The 22,850-nt window shown below is 39.2% G+C and overlaps 1 protein-coding gene across 2 annotated transcripts in view; it reads right to left on the minus strand.

Annotated features, from left to right (window-relative positions):
- TBC1D30 (TBC1 domain family member 30) overlaps window positions 1–22,113 on the minus strand; it is a 104,375-nt gene extending 82,262 nt beyond the window's left edge. Inside the window, exons 1-2 of one of the 2 annotated variants that reach the window (XM_061130766.1) lie at window positions 21,533–22,113; window positions 10,456–10,620 (exon numbers count right to left, since the gene is read on the minus strand). In XM_061130766.1, the coding sequence (XP_060986749.1) occupies window positions 10,456–10,620; window positions 21,533–21,554 (187 nt within the window). In that variant the 5' untranslated portion in view covers window positions 21,555–22,113. Of the gene's footprint in view, window positions 1–10,455; window positions 10,621–14,997; window positions 15,129–21,532 lie in introns of those variants that run through there. The other variant, XM_061130757.1, reaches the window with a different exon arrangement.
- Between the last annotated feature and the right edge of the window lie 737 nt (window positions 22,114–22,850).

The following is a 22,850-nucleotide window of genomic DNA, read 5'->3' on the forward strand; positions in this document are numbered from 1 at the left end:
GTAAATATTTACTGGAAGGCTTGATGCTGCAGCCATTGGATGCAAGGAGCCAACTCACTGGAAAAGACCCTGATGCTGGGAAAGACTGAAGGCAGGAGAAGGGGATGACAGAAGATGAGATGGTTGGATGGCATCACCGACTCAAAGGACATGCGTTTGAGCAAGCTCCAGGAGATGGTGAAGGTCAGGGAAACCTGGTGTGCTGTGGTCCATGGGGTCTCAGAGTCAGACACAACTGAGCGACTGAACAATAATAACAACAACACACACCACTCCTAAAATTGATCTTAACATTCCCATTTCTTTCTCAGTATATTAAAACAAAAGGGGAAAAAAGCTTTCAAAGAGATCACCGGGTTTAGTACACCCCAGGAAGAGCCACTTTACTAAACAACAGGAAACAAAACATGTCAGGAATCTGACCAAATACACAAAGCAGCAGGTAAGATTCCAGAAAGGAAAGAACGACTCCCAGGAGAACATACATAGATTCCTTCTAAACAACACTCTTGAGAGTGAAAAGGCAAACCAGAAAAGTGGGAGAAGGTATTTGCATCACATACATCTGACAAAGACTCATATTCAGACTACATAAAGAAGTCCTACAAATCTGTAAGAAAAAGACAATCTTTTTCTCAGGGACAAATAGTAACAGGAAGAGGTGCTGAACAACATTAGTAATCAGCAAAATTAAAACAAAAATCATGCAGCCACTAAAACACTCACTAGAATAGTTAAAATTTGAAGGATTGACAACACCAACACCAACTGTTGGCAACTCCAAATCTGTCTTACCCTGTTGTTGTTTTTCCCCGCAGCACTTATTACTTTAACACCTTCTTGGTGGTTTAGTCGCTAAGTCATGTTTGACTCTTGCGACCCCATGGACTGTAGCCCACTAAGTTCGTCTGTCCATGGGATTTTAAAGGCAAGAATACTGGAGTGGGTAGCCATTTCCTTTTCCAGGGGTTCTTTCCAACACAGGGATTGAACCCGGGTCTCCTGCACTGCAGGCAGATTCTTCACCAACTGAGCTACCCGGGAAGCCCTAACACCTTCTTACATACATATAAAAAAGGATTGATTGATTCTCAGTAAGCCTGTGACCCAACTAGGTCAAGGAAAGTGAACTATGAGACTTTCTGGAGTTATGGAAAAAGATCTGTTCTTTTGATAAGTTTGCTGAGTTGGAGCTGCTATTGGTCATTTGGGTGTTATCTAATACAGAGGAAAGCACAGCTAAGAGATGAAGTTATATTTTTAAAGATGCCCTTTGAGCACTTGTATCTGATTTAGCTACACCTGAAGGCACATCCCTGGACTTTTAATTAGATAAGTCCATGAATTTCCTTTATTGCTTAAATAATGTGTTTCTATACCCCCAACTGAAAGGAGATTCATCACTGTTACGAGATAGTAACAACAACAACAAAAAATGGTAGACTGAAAAATAGTTCATTAATCATCCAAAATTACGTTTATGAATAATTTATGACAATGGCACTAGTTTATATGGTATGTCACATGAAAAAGGCAGGATACAGAAATATTATATAGTACACTGACTTTGGAAAAACTTCATATTACAAAGCTTCATATTTTTATTCAAGTAGAATAAAAATTCAAAAACTTTAAGAGAGCATCTTTAGAAAATTGTTTTTTCCTCTTTTTTCCAACACTTCTGTATTTTTCAAAGTTCCTTTAATATATTTTAACACTTTTTATTGAGATATAATTGACATACCATAAAATATTCACCCTTTTCAACTGTACAGTTTGATGATTTTTAGTATATTCACAAAATTGTGCATTATCTAACAGCACAACATTTTCATTGCTCCAACAAAAAAGCCTTGCCATCAGCAGTCACTTCTTGTTCTCCCGAACTGCCAGCCTTAGCAATGACTAATTTATTTTCTATTTCTATGGATTTGTCTATTCTGAACATTTCAAATGGAATCATAAAGTATGTGCACTTTTGTGTCTGCTTCTTTCACTAAGCCTGTTTTCAAGGGTCATCCATGTTGTAAAATGAATTAGTAACTTCATTTCTGTTTATGGCTGAATAATATTCCAACATATGGGTGTATCACATTTGAATATCCATTCATCTGCTAACTGACATTTGAGTTGTTTCCACTTGGGGGCTATGATTAAAAAAAGTTGCTATGAACATTCATGTACCAATTTTCATGGGGATATACATCTCCAGTTCTGTTGGGGAAATACCTAGGAGCATTGAGTGCATTACTTTTATAATTTTTTAAAAGGCAAAAGGAATTGCTTTTTAATGGAAAATGTTGAATGTCAGTGATACCAAGCTTAGGGTCACACAAATTCCTTCTCTTGCCAGAGAGGACAAGGTCCTACTGCAGAGAAGATAGCCACAGACAGAGAAGAACAATGACCACTACTTTTTGACAAAGTCTCTACCAGGCATTTACGATAGCAAGATTTAATGATAATAATCATAATAATCAAGATGCCAGGGCTGACGCACTAATAAAATGAGTCTATAAGCTGCCTAAAATGCCTGTACTTACTGACCAGGCTAAAAATAAAGACAATATTTCCAAGACTCTCCTGGTGGTCCAGGAGTTAAGAATCCACTTTGCAATGCAGGGGACGTGGGTTCAATTCCTATTCAGGGAATGAAGATCCCACATGCCACAGCAACTAACTGAGCCGGCTGCAACTCCTGAAACGGCCACAGCAGCTGAACCCACGCACCACAACTAGAGAGCCCATGGGCCACAACTACTGAAGTCCGCATGCCACAACGAGAGGGTCTGTACCCTGTAATGAAAGACCCGCATGACGTAGCAAAGATCCCGTGTGCTACCACCAAGACCCAGGGCAGCCAAATAAGTAAATGAATAGTGATTCTTTAAAAAAAGAAAACAGTATTTTCATATATATGCTTTTCATAGTTTTCCAGTTATCACTAGATTTTATCACTGGATTCTTAGCACCTTTCACAAACTCAACCAGCATAACTTAAACATTTAATGCACCAATGCAAAAAAACTGTAGAACTAGGCAAGGCCGATCACTAACATGGCCTCCCTTCTGCTTTCAGGAAAAATAATCAAACCATGGGATAAGCAAACTGCTTAAAAATCTTAACATCAGAGTCAAACTCCTAGCCAAATAGTCATCTTATTCTTCCCATCATCTTAATGTCTTTGGGTGGATTTTCCTGCACACCACATGCATTTGTTCCATAATCCATCTGGCCAAGAAAAGATAAAGTATTTTATTTCACATGTAAACAATGCTAAAGCAATATATTCTAATAAACCTGAAATTCTATATTACGTGCTTTGCATGTTATAAATTTCTTATTGCTCCAACAGTAATCCAGTATTATAGAAGTATCAATCCAATGGCTAAGAAAAAAAGTAAAACACTCATGTCACAATTTATAGTACAAAGAGTGAATTTTTAGGGTATCTATCTTTAAATTCCATCTCAGCCACTAGACAAATTACTTAAACTTTCTGAATCTCAATTTCCCAATAAAATGTGCCTAAAAACAATAAAAGGTGTCTAAATGAGCTTTCCAGGTGGCTCAGTGGTAAAGAATCTGCCTGTAACAGGAGTTACAGATTTGATACCTGGGTCAGGAAGATCCCCTAGAGGAGGGAACAGCAACCCACTCCAGTGTTCTTGCCTGGAGAATCCCATGGACAGAGGAGCCTGGCGGGCTACAGTCCATGGGATCACAGGGTCAGACATGACTAAGCACACATGCAAAGACAATATACTTTCAGAATTGCTATGAGAGATAAAACTAACAGTTTGGCATAAAACAACTGCTGCTACTGTTATTATTAATTATATCATTAATACTAAAGTGGTTATACTATGGTTACCCTTAGATGACTGGTAAAATATAAGGGAAAAATCTGCTGCTCTGGAAGGCAAATATCGATCCTGCTCTTGTTCTCACCCCAGTGTAAAAATAAAGAGATGTTACCATAAGACTTGGTGTAGAAAATCAAAAAGTCTAAGTGCTTACTTCACCTGTGTTAGAAATAAAAATGGTCTAGTCATTTTGGTTCATAATCCACACATGATTATTTCAAAATTAATATATCCCCTTTAATATATCAATAGGAAAATCCATTTTAATAAAAGATTTAAATTGTTTTATTCTATGGCATGTCATGAAAGGGAAAAAATCACTTATGGAAAGAATCATAAGCACTGAATCTATATGGAGAGAAAAATAGGGATTATCTGGACTCCTGCACATCAAATACAAACGATTCAACATGTTGCTGTATTTGAATGAATCACTGACAGTCACTACTAAAATGAAAGTTCAGTGACTAATTATATACATCTATTCATCTGACTTTAGCTGACTTTGAGGAAAGAGGACAAATGTACAGTACAGCTCAGTACTACTACTGAATTCAGGCATTCAGTCACTAAACACCAAATCTCTGGAGTTCTCTAAATAACCACTTAGTCAAATTTCTAACAAAGTCTACATCATAATGTTGTATCATATGATGAGAATAATTCTGAGACATTGTTATTTCTTAATTCAACAAAAATACTCTATTAGTTCCATCTAATAGAGTCTTATTAGCTAGGTGAGAATTTAAATCCCAGGGAAGGAGCCATTATGCCCGATATTCTCTGAAATGTAAAACCCTAGATTTAAAGAGACAAAAATCTAAAATACATAGGAACGGTGCATCCACAAATTCACAAGGTGAGAAGGGCTGGAAAAAAATATTTCATGCAAACGGAGACCAAAAGAAAGCAGGAGTCGCAATACTCATATCAGATAAAATAGACTTTCAAATAAAGGAAGTGAAAAGAGACAAAGAAGGACACTACATAATGATCAAAGGATCAATCAAAAAAGAATATATAACAATTATAAATATATATGCACCCAACATAGGAGCACCGCAATATGTGCGGCAAACACTAACGAGTATGAAAGAGGAAATTAATAGTAACACAATAATAGTGGGAGACTTTAATACCCCACTCACAACTATGGATAGATCAACTAAACAGAAAATTAACAAGGAAACACAAACCTTAAATGACACAATGGACCAGCTAGACCTAATTGATATCTATAGGACATTTCACCCCAAAACAATCAACTTCACCTTTTTCTCAAGTGCACACGGAACATTCTCCAGAATAGATCACATCCTGGGCCATAAATCTGGTCTTGGAAAATTCAAAAAAATTGAAATCATTCCAGTCATCTTTTCTGACCACAGTGCAGTAAGATTAGATCTCAATTACAGGGAAAAAATTGTTAAAACTTCAAACATATGGAGGCTAAATAACACGCTTCTGAATAACCAACAAATCATAGAAGAAATCAAAAAAGAAATCAAAATATGTATAGAAATGAATGAAAATGAAAACACAACAACCCAAAACCTGTGGGACACTGTAAAAGCAGTGCTAAGGGGAAGGTTCATAGCATTACAGGCTTACATCAAGAAACAAGAAAAAAACCAATTAAATAACCTAACTCTACACCTAAAGCAATTAGAGAAGGAAGAAATGAAGAACCCCAGGGTTAGCAGAAGGAAAGAAATCTTAAAAATCAGGGCAGAAATAAATGCAAAAGAAACTAAAGAGACCATAGCAAAAATCAACAAAGCTAAAAGCTGGTTTTTTGAAAAAATAAACAAAATTGACAAACCATTAGCAAGACTCATTAAGAAACAAAGAGAGAAGAACCAAATTAACAAAATTAGAAATGAAAATGGAGAGATCACAACAGACAACACTGAAATACAAAGGATCATAAGAGACTACTACCAGCAGCTCTATGCCAATAAAATGGACAACTTGGATGAAATGGACAAATTCTTAGAAAAGTATAACTTTCCAAAACTGAACCAGGAAGAAATAGAAGATCTTAACAGACCCATCACAAGCAAGGAAATCGAAACTGTCATCAAAAATCTTCCAGCAAACAAAAGCCCAGGACCAGATGGCTTCACAGCTGAATTCTACCAAAAATTTAGAGAAGAGCTAACACCTATCTTACTCAAACTCTTCCAGAAAATTGCAGAAGAAGGTAAGCTTCCAAACTCATTCTATGAGGCCACCATCACCCTAATTCCAAAACCAGACAAAGATGCCACAAAAAAAGAAAACTGCAGGCCAATATCACTGATGAACATAGATGCAAAAATCCTTAACAAAATTCTAGCAAACAGAATCCAACAACATATTAAAAAAATCATACACCATGACCAAGTGGGCTTTATCCCAGGAATGCAAGGATTCTTTAATATCTGCAAATCAATCAATGTAATACACCACATTAACAAATTGAAAGATAAAAACCATATGATTATCTCAATAGATGCAGAGAAAGCCTTTGACAAAATTCAACACTCATTTATGATTAAAACTCTCCAAAAAGCAGGAATAGAAGGAACATACCTCAACATAATAAAAGCTATATATGACAAACCCACAGCAAGCATCACCCTCAATGGTGAAAAATTGAAGGCATTTCCCCTGAAATCAGGAACAAGACAAGGGTGCCTACTCTCACCACTACTATTCAAGATAGTGTTGGAAGTTCTGGCCACAGCAATCAGAGCAGAAAAAGAAGTAAAAGGAATCCAGATAGGAAAAGAAGAAGTAAAACTCTCACTGTTTGCAGATGACATGATCCTCTACATAGAAAACCCTAAAGACTCTACCAGAAAATTACTAGAGCTAATCAATGAATATAGTAAAGTTGCAGGATATAAAATTAACACACAGAAATCCCTTGCATTCCTATATACTAACAATGAAAAAACAGAAAGAGAAATTAAGGAAACAATACCATTCACCATTGCAACAAAAAGAATAAAATACTTAGGAGTATATCTACCTAAAGAAACAAAGGACCTATACATAGAAAACTATAAAACACTGATGAAAGAAATCAAAGAGGACACAAACAGATGGAGAAACATACCGTGTTCAAGGATTGGAAGAATGAATATTGTCAAAATGGCTATTCTACCCAAAGCAGTCTATAGATTCAATGCAATCCCTATCAAGCTACCAACGGTATTTTTCACAGAACTAGACCAAAGAATTTCACAATTTGTATGGAAATACAAAAAACCTCGAATAGCCAAAGTAATCTTGAGAAAGAAGAATGGAGCTGGAGGAATCAACCTGCCTGACTTCAGACTCTACTACAAAGCCACAGTCATCAAGACAGTATGGTACTGGCACAAAGACAGAAATATAGATCAATGGAACAGAATAGAAAGCCCAGAGATAAATCCACGAACCTATGGACACCTTATCTTTGACAAAGGAGGCAAGGATATACAATGGAAAAAAGACAACCTCTTTAACAAGTGGTGCTGGGAAAACTGGTCAACCACTTGTAAAAGAATGAAACTAGAACACTTTCTAACACCATACACAAAAATAAACTCAAAATGGATTAAAGATCTAAATGTAAGACCAGAAACTATAAAACTCCTAGAGGAGAACATAGGCAAAACACTCTCCGACATAAATCAAAGCAAGATCCTCTATGACCCACCTCCCAGAATATTGGAAATAAAAGCAAAACTAAACAAATGGGACCTAATGAAACTTAAAAGCTTTTGCACTACAAAGGAAACTATAAGTAAGGTGAAAAGACAGCCCTCAGATTGGGAGAAAATAATAGCAAATGAAGAAACAGACAAAGGATTAATCTCAAAAATATACAAGCAACTCCTGCAGCTCAATTCCAGAAAAATAAATGACCCAATCAAAAAATGGGCCAAAGAACTAAACAGACATTTCTCCAAAGAAGACATACAGATGGCTAACAAACACATGAAAAGATGCTCAACATCACTCATTATTAGAGAAATGCAAATCAAAACCACAATGAGGTACCATTACACACCAGTCAGGATGGCTGCTATCCAAAAGTCTACAAGCAATAAATGCTGGAGAGGGTGTGGAGAAAAGGGAACCCTCTTACACTGTTGGTGGGAATGCAAACTAGTACAGCCGCTATGGAAAACAGTGTGGAGATTTCTTAAAAAACTGGAAATAGAACTGCCATATGACCCAGCAATCCCACTTCTGGGCATACACACTGAGGAAACCAGATCTGAAAGAGACACGTGCACCCCAATGTTCATCGCAGCACTGTTTATAATAGCCAGGACATGGAAGCAACCTAGATGCCCATCAGCAGATGAATGGATAAGGAAGCTGTGGTACATATACACCATGGAATATTACTCAGCCATTAAAAAGAATTCATTTGAACCAGTCCTAATGAGATGGATGAAGCTGGAGCCCATTACACAGAGTGAAGTAAGCCAGAAAGATAAAGAACATTACAGCATACTGACACATGTATATGGAATTTAGAAAGGTGATAACGATAACCCTATATGCAGAACAGAAAAAGAGACACAGAAATACAGAACAGACTTTTGAACTTTGTGGGAGAATGTGAGAGTGGGATATTTCAAAAGAACAGCATGTATACTATCTATGGTGAAACAGATCACCAGCCCAGGTGGGATGCATGAGACAAGTGCTCCGGCCTGATGCACTGGGAAGACCCAGAGGAATCGGGTGGAGAGGGAGGTGGGAGGGGGGATCGGGATTGGGAATACATGTAAATCCATGGCTGATTCATATTAATGTATGACAAAACCCACTGGAAAAAAAATAATAAAAAAAAAAAAAAAATTCACAAGGTGAATCAGTGGCTTGTGGACATGTTTTTCTTAAAAGACACAAAAACCAGTCCTTTCATCAGTCAAGCAAAGTCAAATTCTAAACGATGATCAGTCCCTAGTAAGTACCAACCCGTGATACTGTGCTGACCTGAACTTCCTCTCTCTCTCCTAATACTGGCTCCATCGCCCACTTACACTTTTCCACACATCCAAATCCATGCATTTACCACTCTGGGTTTTTAACTTCTGGAACAAATAATACTAATGGGAAGATGAAAACAACAGTTGAAAAGAGAAAAATCAAGATCAAAACATTTCACAATTAAAAGGGAAAATAAAAAAAAAAAAAAGGGAAAATAATACCATTTTTACTGAATACCAGTGAATCAACCAGAATCCATGGAAAAATATCAAACACTTATAACACATGACAACTTCTTGTAGATACACATGCATATACAGATGATATATATACTATATAGTATACATCTGTCTATATATGTACATGTATATTTATGTATCTCTACCCTCCTCCTCCAGAGATTTCAGACAAGTACCTAGTTCTGGAGAAAACCCTCTATGGAATCACATTTTTGCTTATTGTACAGAGTATTACATCATTATAATAAGAAGCAGTATTCTGTTTAATTAGGTCAAAACCTTCTTCAGTAAACACGATGAACAATAATTTTAGGATAACAGTGATACAATAAAAGGAGAGGAAGCAAACAGTATTTTCTTTTAAATAGCAAACATAAGAATGGAATTTAAGCCATTATATTATCTGAAGCTAATCAAGCCCTGAAACTTGTTTTATGAAAATAGACACATCTTAATTTAGAATTTAAAAAAAAAAACTCCAGGAAGTGTCACTTTACACACAAAATGTGAGAAGGGAAAGGAACAAAAAAGGCAACTTTCACATGCACCTAAAAAGCTGCATTCCATCAAAACACATCACTGTGCCTATATTTACCATACCTGAACATACTGTTCTGCCGTGCTGCATGTTAATAAAAAATACAAAACAAAAACGGGGAAATATTAGCAGAATAAAACATAAAACTCTTGCATGGAGAATTTTTAAAAATCAATTCATAAGCTTTTATGTCTAATATCTAACATGGATTAGTAATTTAACATTTTGTTTTTAACAAACCATGTATCTCTTGCTTTTGAATGGAAAAACTCCCTGAGACAATTTAATTTTTAAAACATTTTATCCTTTTCAGATTTCAGAGCAAGTTATAAGATCCTGGAGACAAGAGTCTCCTTTTAAGTCAACCGCTTAATTCACTTATTAGAGCAACATGCAGCATAAAGAAGCAGAGACATGACTTCTAGGTTGTGTCTCTTTGCTGCTGTTTTAAAAATAAAGATTTCAGACATTATTCAGCATTTGGCAAAAATAACCATTTTCAAAGTGGAATACTACTTCAAATTTAGAATAATAAAACCAAGTCTGTAACATCAGATATGTATTGGCTTGGCCCAAAAGTTCGTTCAGGTTTTCCCATTCTATCTTATGGAAAAACCCAAGCAAACTTTTGGGCCAAACCAATAATATACACTTTAAATGAAAAATATAGGAAACTGACTGAGTTGTTCATTGTTCTTGGTTCTGAAGGGATAGGCTTCCATTTAAAATTTCTCAGTATAAATATTCAAAAATATCGTGACTACTGCTGTAGCGTCACTAGCACTCCAGTCCCACACGGCTAAAGGGGAGCCCCCAGCCCCGCTCCGCACTTACTTCTCTTTTGAGACACGGCCTGCAGGCATGCCGTCACAACATCACAGTTTCTCTGTACTTTGTGCACAAGCCGATCTTTCTGCTTCAGCTGCCGAAGTAACTTCGCTGACTGAATGCCAATCCTGTATTTTAGCTCTCGAAGGATCGTCTCCAGTTCATTCATGTCTATCAGCAAAAAGGAAAATAGAACAATAAATACTCTCAGAGGAATACAAATTCCAATATGATACTGATCATAAGATAAATCTCTGAAACAACCTTTAAACCAAGCAATTCTGAATTTTCACCCAGGATTACATATACATACTCAGCTAAGAGATTCTGATGAAATAAATCACTCATCTATTTCCTTCCCTGTCTAGGTAAATACTGTAAAAAAATTTTATTCTTGAGGCTACCTGTAACATGTAAGCAAAGAATCTTAAGATGTAAATTTGCAACCAGAGCTGGATGTTTCATTGACTCAAAATTGTATCATTAAAGTGTTCAGACAGTAAATTTGCAAGAAAAGAGAATTTTCTAGTCTGTTAAATCAGTGATAAACCTAACAGCTGATAACAACATTTTTAAGTACTCAACTTTGTAAATAAATGATCAGTTAAAAGTAGGTAATACTGCATTTTCTAATGTAGATACATGCAGTGATGACCATTTTGTTTCAAATACACAGTCTTCCAATAGCTTGACTATTGGGACAATACTTCACATCCACATACAATAGAAAATACATTTCCTTCAATCAGATAAATGAAAAATAGTTCACATCCATAAAACTAATACTCTCAACATCAGTTTTTCTACAAAAGAAATAAGACGAGAATCAGAAGCCATTACAACATTTACGTGAATAATCATTACAATTTGGGGGTTTTGTTAATCATACTTAATGTTATCATTAGTCACCATACTGTGACCTGCCAGGCGAGCGAAGCCTTCTACTTGGCGTGGCACTGGCGAGGCCCTCATTAGAGGTCCTGTGTGCAGTTTGGATCTACTCATTCTGAAAGAGATTTAGAGAAACTAGAGAGGATCAGAGAGACAAAAGAAATGTTCAAAAGTAAGAAAAATATTCCAGAGATCAAAGGAAGTGAACTTTGGGGGTCTGAGTAATGCAAGTGGAGGAGCTAACAGCTGTCATCCTCAGCTGACCTCATTATGAAAAATGCATTTGACCCTGAGTTAAAAAACACTGCCTTTGGATTAATCAACGTTCTGTCTGATCTCAGACAAGGCAGTACTCCAGGTCTCAAATTATACAAGATTATTCTGGGAAACAAATGTGAACAGCGTTTATAAACATTAATATAAAGAGCAATAAAGTAAGAATAGGAATTGCTATGAAGAAGAGAACAAAAGCCCATTATTTCTCTCACCTTGAGTTCAAATGTGGTGAGATATAATAAGAAGTAACAACACACTTAGCTGAAAATATTTGGGTTCTGAGGATTAAATATGGAATCAAGCAACAGGAAAACACCAGAGACTCTTTAAACCTATATTCCTTCAAATAGAGCAAATTTGAATGTTTAAAGTTGTTCCTTCTAGAAACAAAAGAGGTAGGAATATCATCATCTTGCATTTAAATTGCACTTTCCTTCCACAAGAGAGTGATTTTCAGTGACTCTTAAAGGTACCTATAGCTCTATGATTTTGAATAATATGCACTGTCCAAAATAGGAAAAATCGTCAAAGTTGAATTTGAAAATGTCTTTTACAGCAATGTCTGCTGGTATATAAATATCTGGAAGATAGAAATAAGGTCTCCTTTATCTTTGTATGTCCCACAGCATCAGCTCCTAACATAGCGTTAAATAAAGGAGGAAAACTGAAGAGATCATCAACTGATCATCATCAGTGATCATCATCAATGATCATCATCTCCTCTTTAAGGAACTCTAGTGTATATAATAATAAAAATAAGCATTATCAACTCGATGAACATGAGTTTGAGCAAGCTCCAGGAGTTAGTAATAGATGGGGAAGTCTGGCATGCTGCAGTCCATGGGGTTGCCAAGAGTCAGACACCAGACACAACTAAGCTACTGAACTGAACATTTATTGAGCACTTCATATACATTAACTTACATAAGTCTCACGTCCTTGCTATAAAGCCACAGTATTTTCTTTTGTTGAAGTATAGTTGCTTTACAATATTTGTATTAATTAAGATATACAGCAAAGTGATTCAGTTTATATTTTTTTAATTCTTTTCCACTATAGGCTATTACAAGACACAGTTCCCTGTGCTATATAGTAAATCTTTGTTGCTTATCTATTTTATATATAGAAGTGTGCATCTGTTAATCCCATACTGCTAATTTATCCATTCCCCCTGGCTTTCCCCTTTGATAATCATAAATTTGTTTTCTATGTCTGTGAGCCTGTTGCTATTTTGTAAATAAATTCATTTGTATTATTTGTTAGATTCCACATATAAGTGATACTGTATATTTGTCTTTCTCTGCCTGACTGATGAAGCAGTAGCATTATTATCCCTATTTGTAGGTAAGGAAAATGAGACTCAGAAAAGTTAAAGAGCTTGCTCATAAGGAACAGCAAGCGGCAGGATGTTAACTCAAGCTGACTCCAAAGTTCACGCCCTTAATGAAAACAGTGAGAAGAGCACCTGGATTTCCTGAGAAACCATTGTGGTGCCTCACATAAATAAATGACCCACACGTGCTAAATGTCTAAATACGTGCCACAGCAAAATCCCTAATAGAGGGAAAAGAGAATTAACACACAGGTTATCTACTTTATAAGAGAGTCTTGACCGTTTTATGTCAGGACGGATATTTTTTGATCCTGAAAAAAATCAAATAACCTAATAAGATGTAAAATTATTTCAGCAGACAGCAGTTTCCATCACTTGATTCTTCATTCTTAGTATTCTGATGATGTTTATTGATAAAGGCGTGTATCTGTGTGTGTGTAGGGTTGTTATAATATGGCATCATGCTCTTCCTTACAGAGTCGACTACAAAAAAAGAAGAGATTATTAAGCAGTTTAAGACTGGAACTTGTACAAAACTGGTTCTTATATGTCTTAGAAATGATTAGGAGAGTGGTCACTCATTGTGATCTGTATTTCCAAAACTGTGACCTCTTCCTTAAACTTTAGCTTGCCAAATTTCCTCTTCCAAAAGGAAATTACTAATCCACAAAATTCTCTCAGTAATGAAAAGTGAATAGCCTTGTGAAAAAAATGAAAAGCCAAATTAATTCTTCAAAACTGATTTTGCTGGATTCTGAAAGAGCTATTGCCCTACGGAACTTCTTGGCATAAACAGACACTCTGATAACAGCCAAATAGTGGTATAAAATTAAATGGCAGGACTCCAGCTAACCTCTCAGGCAGGGGGAGGAAGGTGGAAGCCATTTGTAACAATCAGCTGGGGGAAAAAAAAATCTTCAGGGGAAGCCAAAAGAGGAAGCTGAAAGCTATTTACACAGATTTCAGAAAGCAGACAGATTTACTGGGTTTCTAGTTTCTTTTCCCCTCTGGTACCAGTGAGACTGATCTTACAAACAGGAGACAGGAGACCACTCCATAGTATTCTTGTTCCTCCCTTTCCTGGTAATTTAGCACAAGGACATTAATTCAAGAAATGTTATGATAGCTTAGCATTTGTTTTCCACACCTCACTTCACTTTGTAAATTGAGGTCTGGATATATCTGTACAAAAAGATAATTGTAAGTAAGTGTAAGTGCCTGAAAGGCAAGTTGAGGGGGGAAAAATATCCCAATTAGGACAGAACAGCAGCATCAGAGTCTGATAACAAAAGAAACACCAAATTAACCTCTGCCCCCAAAAGTCAAGGCCATTTTCTGATCGACCTCTTCAACCGAAGGTTCCAGCACTTAAATGCTATGGTAATTACATTTGCTCTAGGGCCCTCCACTAACCCGCCACCCAAGGGGGAAAAAAAAATCCACTTAGTGAGCTTCTTGAAATCAGGCGTTCTAAGAAATGGATTTTACACATTCTGCTTATAAATTGCATTATTGAATTATTCTGCCTCACTAAATACTATCCAAGTATGTAGCCAAAGAAGGCGGATTAAAAAAAAAAAAGAAGCGGCTGTTTTTTTCTTCTTAAACCAGCCCCGAGGGTCCCCTCTATTCCGCCTGGGGCCCCTCTAGGTAATTTCAGATGGATAAATCAGAAAAATCCAAACCCGTCTTAACAGCTGTTCTGGTGAAATTAGAATCTGGACTGCCTCTCGCCTCCAGCCTCTGCAAACACGAGAAGGATGGGGAAGGGGTCGGGGAGTGGGGGAGACTCGTGGCTACCATTCCAACAAGTGATGCTTCACTCGCCAACTCGAGAGGGAATGGGGGGGGGGGGGGTGGAGTAAGAACTAAGACTAGTTATGAATCCGTGACACTGGCCAGCCGCGACAGATCAAAGGAGACGCCCTAAACAGTAACCCCGGGCGCTTGGCCCACCAGCACAGGTGCGCACAGGTGCGCGCCGGCAGACCTGGAGGGGCTCTGCACAGGGGCGCTCCCCGGGCACCCCCAGCCGCCGCGGGCCTCACCTTTCTGCCGCAGGTACTGCATCTGGTGCCGCGGGCTCGGCCGCTCCTGCAGCTCCTGCAGCACGCGGGAGTCGCCGGCGCCGCCGCGGCCGCCCAGGAACACGTCGGAGCCGGAGGCCTCGGTGGAGCTGTCGAGGCTGTCCCGGCGCCGCCGGCGGCCCCGGGGCCCCCGGCCCCCGCCGACCGCCTCCTCCTCCTCGGTGCAGCTGTACAGCTCGGTCAGCAGCCCGCTCACCAGGGACGCCGTGCGGCTGCCCCGTGGCTCGCCGGGCTCCGGGTCCTCCTGGCCCTCCCAGGCGTCCCGGGAGCCCCGCGCGCGCTCCGCCGGGGGAGCTCCGCGCCCCGAGTCCTCCGGCCTCGCCTCGGGCTGCGGGCGCCGCGTCCGGCCCCCGCCGGCCGGCAGGACCTCCATGGCCCCCGGCCCCGCTCCCGCCGCTCCTCCCGCGGTGCCGCGCCGGCCAGTTCCGGGAGGAGGCGCGGCCTCGCCCCGCAGCCGGCGTCCCGGGCCGGGCGCGGCGCCAGCGGGCTCCGGATCCCCCGGTGGCCGACCACCCCGGGACCGGAACCCGCGCCGCCGCTCCTCGGCCCCGGGCGGGGAGGAGAGGGGGGCGGCCACGCCAGTGGATGCCTGGGTTCACCTGCCGCAGGTGAGGCCCGCCGGAGCCCGGGAGCACTGTCTAAAGAGAGCCGAGGAGCAGGATGTGGCCAGAACGGAGCAGGATGAAGCCCTGAGCCCGGAGGGGGAAGGGCGCTCTGGCTGCCGCCGCCTTCACTTGCACGTAAGTGATTAACTCAAAAAGCCGGCAACTCTTGCGTCCTGTTCAGCCGCCAGTAGGAAAAGGTGCCTGGGAGACTTCCAAACACCCAGCAACAGGCCGAGGCCGGGAGCTCCCTCCTTCATATACTCCTTCTCGAAGCCAGCCCTTTCTCGCCTTCCCACCTGAGTCGACACGACTGAGCGACTAAGCACTGCCCAAAGGCGTTTCTTAGTTCAGATTCCGACAGTAACCTTTCCGAAGATCTGGCATGTACTTGAGATTTAATAAAGCGGTAAAATTTTTTCCTTCGGAGAATTAAGATTAACAAAGGTTCTTTCACCTAGATTAAGATCGACTAAATCTCTGGCACAAGAGCTAACAGAAGGAGGGTTTCATAGATGTTACCAGAAGACAAAACTAATAAATTGACGCAGCTGATTCTATCAGTAAAATAAGTTTACATGATATCCTAGACCTCAAGGAGATCCAATGGAAGAACTGGATGCCCCTCCACTGTAGATATTTTTGTGAATTATTAATTATTGTCAATGTTTTCATGTGCCAGGGACTGTTCTGACTTCTTTGCATGAATCCTCCCATTTAATTCACACTTTAACCCAATGAAGGAGTGAGCACATTTTGGGGGATGGGGAGCCCACACTGGGCAGCCTGCGCGATCTTAGTTCCTGAGCAGAGATCGAACCTTCACTGCCTGCTTTGGAAGCCCAGAATCTTCACTACTGGACCACCAGGGAAATCCCCGCTTGACATATAACATTATATTAGTTTCAGGGATACAACATAGTGATTTGACATTTGTACATGTTGCAAAATGATCACCACAGTAAGCCTAGTTCATATATGTTACCGTACACTTATAAGGGTAAGAACTATTTGTTTTTCCCCTCACTCTTCAGATGAGAGAGCTGAAGCACAGAAATGCTGAATCACTGGTCATTCACAAAGAGTCAAGTGAATTTTCCTTAAAACTTAAAGTGTCTGGCTTTCATTATGGATGAATACATATTTCGTTATGGATAAGTATGTATCTGTCTATCTTCTAATGCTGTTATATTACCTCAGATATGCAGATGACACCACCCTTACAGCAGAAAGCGAAGAAGAACTAAAGAGCCTCTTGATGAAAGTGAAAGAGGAGAGTGAAAAAGTTGGCTTAAAACTCAACATTCAGAAAACTAAGATCATGGTATCTGGTCCCATCATTTCATGGCAAACAGATGGGGAAACAATGGAAACAGTGACAGACTTTATTATCTTGGGTTCTAAAATCACTGCAGATGGTGACCGCAGCCATGAAATTAAAAGATGCTTGCTCCTTAGAAGAAAAGCTGTGACCAACCTAGACAGCATATTAAAAAGCAGAGACATTAATTTGCCCTCAAAGGTTCATCTAGTCAAAGCTATGGTTTTTCCAGTAGTCATGTATGGATGTGAGAGTTGGACTATAAAGAAAGCTGAGTGCCAAAGAATTGATGCTTTTGAACTGTGGTGTTGGAGAAGACTCTTGAGAGTCCCTTGGACTGCAAGGAGATCCAACCAGTCAATCCTAAAGAAAATCAGCCCTGAATATTTGTTAGAAGGACTGATACTGAAGCTGAAACTCCAATACTTCGGCTACCTGATGCCAAGAACAACTCATTGGAAAAGACCCTGATGCTGAGAAAGATTGAAGGAGGGAGGAGAAGGGGACGACAGAAGATGAGATGGTTGGATGGCATCACCAACTTGATGGACAAGGGTGTGAGCAAGCTCCGGGAGTTGGTGATGGACAGGGAGGCCTGGCGTGCTGGAGTCCATGGGGTCGCAGAGTCGGACACAACTGAGCAACTGAACTGAACTAATGCTGTTAAATACTTGCATATTTTTTAAAGGAACAACAATGTACCTGGTAAACAATGGTGATGTTTCATGTTTGTTCAGTACACTTTTTACTTTCCAAGGCACTTGCATAATAGAGCCTGTAGAAACCCGATGTCCTTTGGCACCGCCACCAAAATATGTGTAAAGAGTGAGAGCAATAAGACTTTTAGAAACTGGAGTTAATTATAAGGGAAGCAGAAGTTTTATAACTTTAATGTATCCAGAATTTAAAATTGCACTAGAAATAGTATTTTTTGGTTTTGTAACTGTATTAACTACTACTATATCCATTTAACTTTAAAATGCATGCAATAGAAGGAATGAAATTATTTGTTATTTTATTGTTGTTTTTGTTTTTTGAGGATTTTTTTTTCCCTGTTGTCTCCGGCATGGCATTTGAGTCCTGAAATTGTTCCTTCAGATGTCAAACCTTGCAACAAGCAAGACTTAAGCAAAGAGAAACACTGAGATTGAATCTCTTTTCTTAGCTGATTTCCCAGCCCTTTCTCCCTATCTCCACCTAGTAAGAGAAGTGATAACTTCTAGTCTTCAGCACAATTCACATCCGGGGTATCACTATCAGGACCGATAAAGAAACTCAAACTGAGCTGAAGGGGGTGGTGAAAGAGGCCAGGACACAGTATGTCATTGACAGTCAACATTTCTAAATTAATCAGAACTTCAAAATCATCTCCTGTTCCTGAGGAGAGAAAACTGGCAAAATAAAAACTAAGAAGGAGAGTAGATTCAAGCTCCTTGCTCTCGTTGGAATGATCTTGGCCCAGATATCCACGTGACTCTTTTCTCACCAGGTCAGGTCTCTGTTTAAATATCTTCTCCATGAATCCTTTCTAACTGCCCCATTTAAAACTGCAGCTCTCTACCCCTCAGTATTCCCTTCTTCCCCCTCTTTGTTCTCTTTTTTCCCATAGCACTCACCACCTTCCAACATATTATAACATCGATGGATTTATTTTATTCTCTGTCTTCTGCTAGTAAATTATAAGCTCTTGAAAGCAGACAGTTTTGTTCACTGAGGTATGCCCACCACTTGGAACAGATGCTAGTTCATTATATGTACTCAATAAATATGTGTTGAATTAATTAACTGAATGAATAACAAGAAAACTAGAGAAAAGATCAGCCAATTACCTGATTTCCTTAGAAAAGTGAATTCCATTAAACAGAATCCTAGGAGAGCTGTTGATGAAAGCAGTCCATGTTTGTACCCTGCCTTTCTGCTTTCCCAGTGATAGGAAGGACCGCAATGAGTTCCCTAAAGTTCTGAAGTCAAATAATTGGATATGAGAGAGAACCACTGGCTAGACAGAATATGATTTCAAACTGATCATGACTAATTAATAGCTTAAATTAAATTTACTATGGTTGACTATGCTAATAATAATCAGCATTTTGTTTGAAACTTTAGTTTTAATATTTAAACAATTATATTAATTATTTTTATCAGATATAAGGTCTAGTATTGCATTATATTTACAAGAAGCTAAGAAGCATCTATCTCAAAGTTGAGGGTAATTTACTATAATCTATAGAATGTAATTTATATAAATCTGTATACAAGATACAGACTATGAACATTTAAATTATTTCCAAACCTGTATCACAGTCTTGCCAATAACCTTCTGTTCACCTGTCATTTAAAACTACCTTAACAAGACTCTCAACATTTTTGATAACTTGATAATTTTTTTCAGCATGTGCAAACACATAAAGACTAAATTGCTATGATGAAAATTATGATGATTCTTGGAATGGCTGATTTGTAGAATCTAACAGTTAACCTTTTACTCTAATCCTTCAGGGATTACTCATTTTTGAGTCACAAGAGAAATGCACAGGATCAGTGCCGGGTTTCAGCTTTTCTGCGTGGAGGTTCACTCTTGCTCAAAATTAATTACTGATTACAATTTATTTATATCCTTGGAGTGCAATACAATTTCTGTTTTCAATTTAATAACTCTACATGAAGAATCATAGTTTTCAATCCAAAAAGCTGGGATAAGAGGTAAAAAGAGGATTTCATACTTTAAAAGCCACCAAGCCTTAGACAGACACCTTGGGAAATATGTAGTAATGCATAGTGGACAGTAGAAAGACATTTAAGTCATAAAATTTGAGTGCTTAGAGAACTTTGGAGATCTCATTTGACTAGTGCTTAAAAATTATTACACTATATTTCAAAGTGACAGACTATAACCTCACCTCTGCAATAGTTAAAAAAAAAATGTTGTGACTGCTCAATGCATATAAGCTGGGAACTGAATCTCTCATCTTTCACCCATATTCAAGTGACATTCCTTGAAAATGAGATGTCTATTGTGCCAGCACTTAGGTAGTCACTGACAAAGGCCGACTAACATCATTTGCCTAAACTGCTTTGTCTAAATCCTTGCTTCGTGCCTCACATGAATGCTTTCTGATGGAAAGATCTTCACACTTTGAGCCTGTTCCTACAAGTCTATCCCTGTGCCTCCACCCCAGACCTCCCCTTCTCCAATCTCCCAGTCATTTTCCTTCCAGGGTGATGAACAGCTGCAGACGCTGTTCATCATTGCCATTGAGTCCATGTATATTCTAACCTTAGATCATTTCTTTCTACATAAACTGGATGGTCAGGTGCACTACCCAAAGCTCTGCCCATTAAAAGGTTTTCTCTCACCACTGTCATTCAAGGCCAAGCCCAAGTGAGGCTGTAACGCAACCATCACCCACCCATATACCAAGCTGTTTTATCCTAAAACGAAGTTCAGGCTTTCTCCTCCTCTTTCGGTTGGTCTTTAGTCCAACAGGTATGAGCCGAGATAGGCATACAGGGTAACCACAGTGAGTGATGTGGGAGTCTGCACTATCTCTTCATGCACTCATGTGCACCCTCATTCACGCTTAGTTTGAGATGTACCATTTCATCCTACGTAGAACTACTGCTGAGGCTTCCCTGGTGACTCAGTCAGTACAGAGTCCACCTGCAATGTGAGAGACCTGGGTTCAATCCCTGGGTTGGGAAGAGCCGCTGGAGGACAGCATGGCAACCCACTCCAGTATTCTTGCCTAGAGCATCTCATGGACAGAGGAGCCTGGAAGGCTACAGTCCATGGGTCGCAAAGAGCTGGACATGACTGGGAAACTAAGGACAGCACAGCAGCAGAACTACTGCTGATGCTGACCAGCTCTGTGACTTGAGGATCCTAGCGAACCCAACTGGTGATGGACAGCTCAGGAAGCATCGTCATTTAGTGCCTCGTGGTCAAGAGTCCCATTTCAGTACATTAGGAGCTGTTTTTCAAAAGATGTGTAATTCCTGCTATAGGTAGCATAACTTTGCTCCAAAGTCCCAGGAGTCTGCATTGTGATCTTCCCATTGGAGTGTGCTTCACATTGCCTCTTTTCTCATCACTGACACCTGGAGTACCATAGCGTCTGCCAGAATGCATGGCCCAAGCAGAAGGGCTATGTGCACCAAGAGTTGGAACTGCCAACAGGAAAGACTGCAAGATATGACCTCTGCAGTTGTACAGATCTGCAGTCTCAGCAAGTCCCCAGGCTTGGTTTAACACTTTGTTGTCATCAACTTGAAATTACTAAAAATATTTTCTTTCAGCTTGTGTTTTGTAAGTGAAGTCCCACGGGACAATGGAAGGTGTGCATAAACAGTGGAGATAAACCAGGATTGGGGGTAGAGCAGGCAGTAGCCAAGCACCAAGAAATTGTCATACCCTGTCTCCAGGCAGGCCAGAGAGCCTCAGGGCCCCCAGGTGAGCAGGCAGAGAACAGAGCCCAGGCTGGTGGCAGCAACAGTGGAGAGAACAGTGGAAAAGCAGCAGCCAGCAGCAGGAGGAAAGGAAGATTTTCTACTTAAAACTGATACTGAGACCTACCATAAAGGTATAGCTTGCCCATCTGTTCCCCAACGATGTTTGCACAGATCTCTGAGATCCAGGACAGGAACTGCCGGCTTTCAGGCAATACACTTTGTCAGTAGATCACTACAAAATAAAAGCACACATATGGATATTGAAATAAGGCATATCAGAAAATTATTAGAGTTCTTCAAAGAGTTTAGAGTCTCTGGTTTTGAAAACTTCTACAATGTGGCAAATCAAATATCCACGAGCTTAGATAGAAATTAAAGATCATTGCATGCAGACTTCCCTGGTGGTGCAGTGAATAAGAATCTGGCTGCCAATGCAGGGGACACAGGTCCCCTGCAATCCTTGATCTGGGAAGATTCCACACGTCATTGAGCAACTACTGAAGTCCATGTGCCTAGAGCCCATGTTCCACAAGAGAGGCCACTGCAATGAGAAGACAGCACACCATAAACAGAAGCCCACTCAGACAAATAGAGTAGCCCCTGCTTCCTGCAACTAGGGAAAGCCCATGTGCAGCAACAAAGACCCATGGCAGCCAAAAATAGTTAATTAATTAGTTTTTTAAAAAGATAATTGCACTGGATGGAAAAGAACACTATTTTCATATGTAGCTCTGGATAAATGAGTTACTAGTGATGAAAATAACTTAAAATTTTAATTTTCTCTTATAATTGAAGGTACAGTGGTAAAATGCATATACAGGCACTTATATAAAAACTTGAAGCCACCTGAGATTTCTTGTATACCCTTCACAAGTCATAGGAAATGTCAGAGGAAATATTAAAATGTAACTATTACACCAGTTAGAACTTTACAATTGCAAAATTATAAAAATGTATGATTTACATTTAAAATTAAATTCATATCTAAATAAAACTGATCTGTAGAAATAATTAAATGTTTTTATAAAAATTATTCCACAGTCATTAACTCTACCTGTGCTAAAATTTGTATTTTGAAATAATCTGTCAAAAATTTATCCCAGTTATACACTCTATAGAGTACCCTTAAAAGCTCCAGTATCATTTATATTAGAAGAAATATCCTCCTTAAAATTAAAAATTATCAAAAATTATTTGCAATTCAGGCATTTGCTCAGAGCCACTGTGATCGCTTTTAGTTATATCAATTGAAAAATGACATTGGTAAAAATACACATTTTGAAGGCCTATGAAATGAATTTGTAGGGAAGCAAGCCAGAGAAATTATATCATCAATTAAGATATCACATTAATAAAGTATTATTATTTATTGTATTATATAAATTATAACACCAAAAAAATGTTTACAGTTTGTAAGATTAGTGTTATTTATTCATCTATCA

The sequence above is a fragment of the Dama dama genome, chromosome 3 (assembly GCF_033118175.1).
Source record: "Dama dama isolate Ldn47 chromosome 3, ASM3311817v1, whole genome shotgun sequence".
NCBI lineage: Eukaryota > Metazoa > Chordata > Mammalia > Artiodactyla > Cervidae > Dama > Dama dama.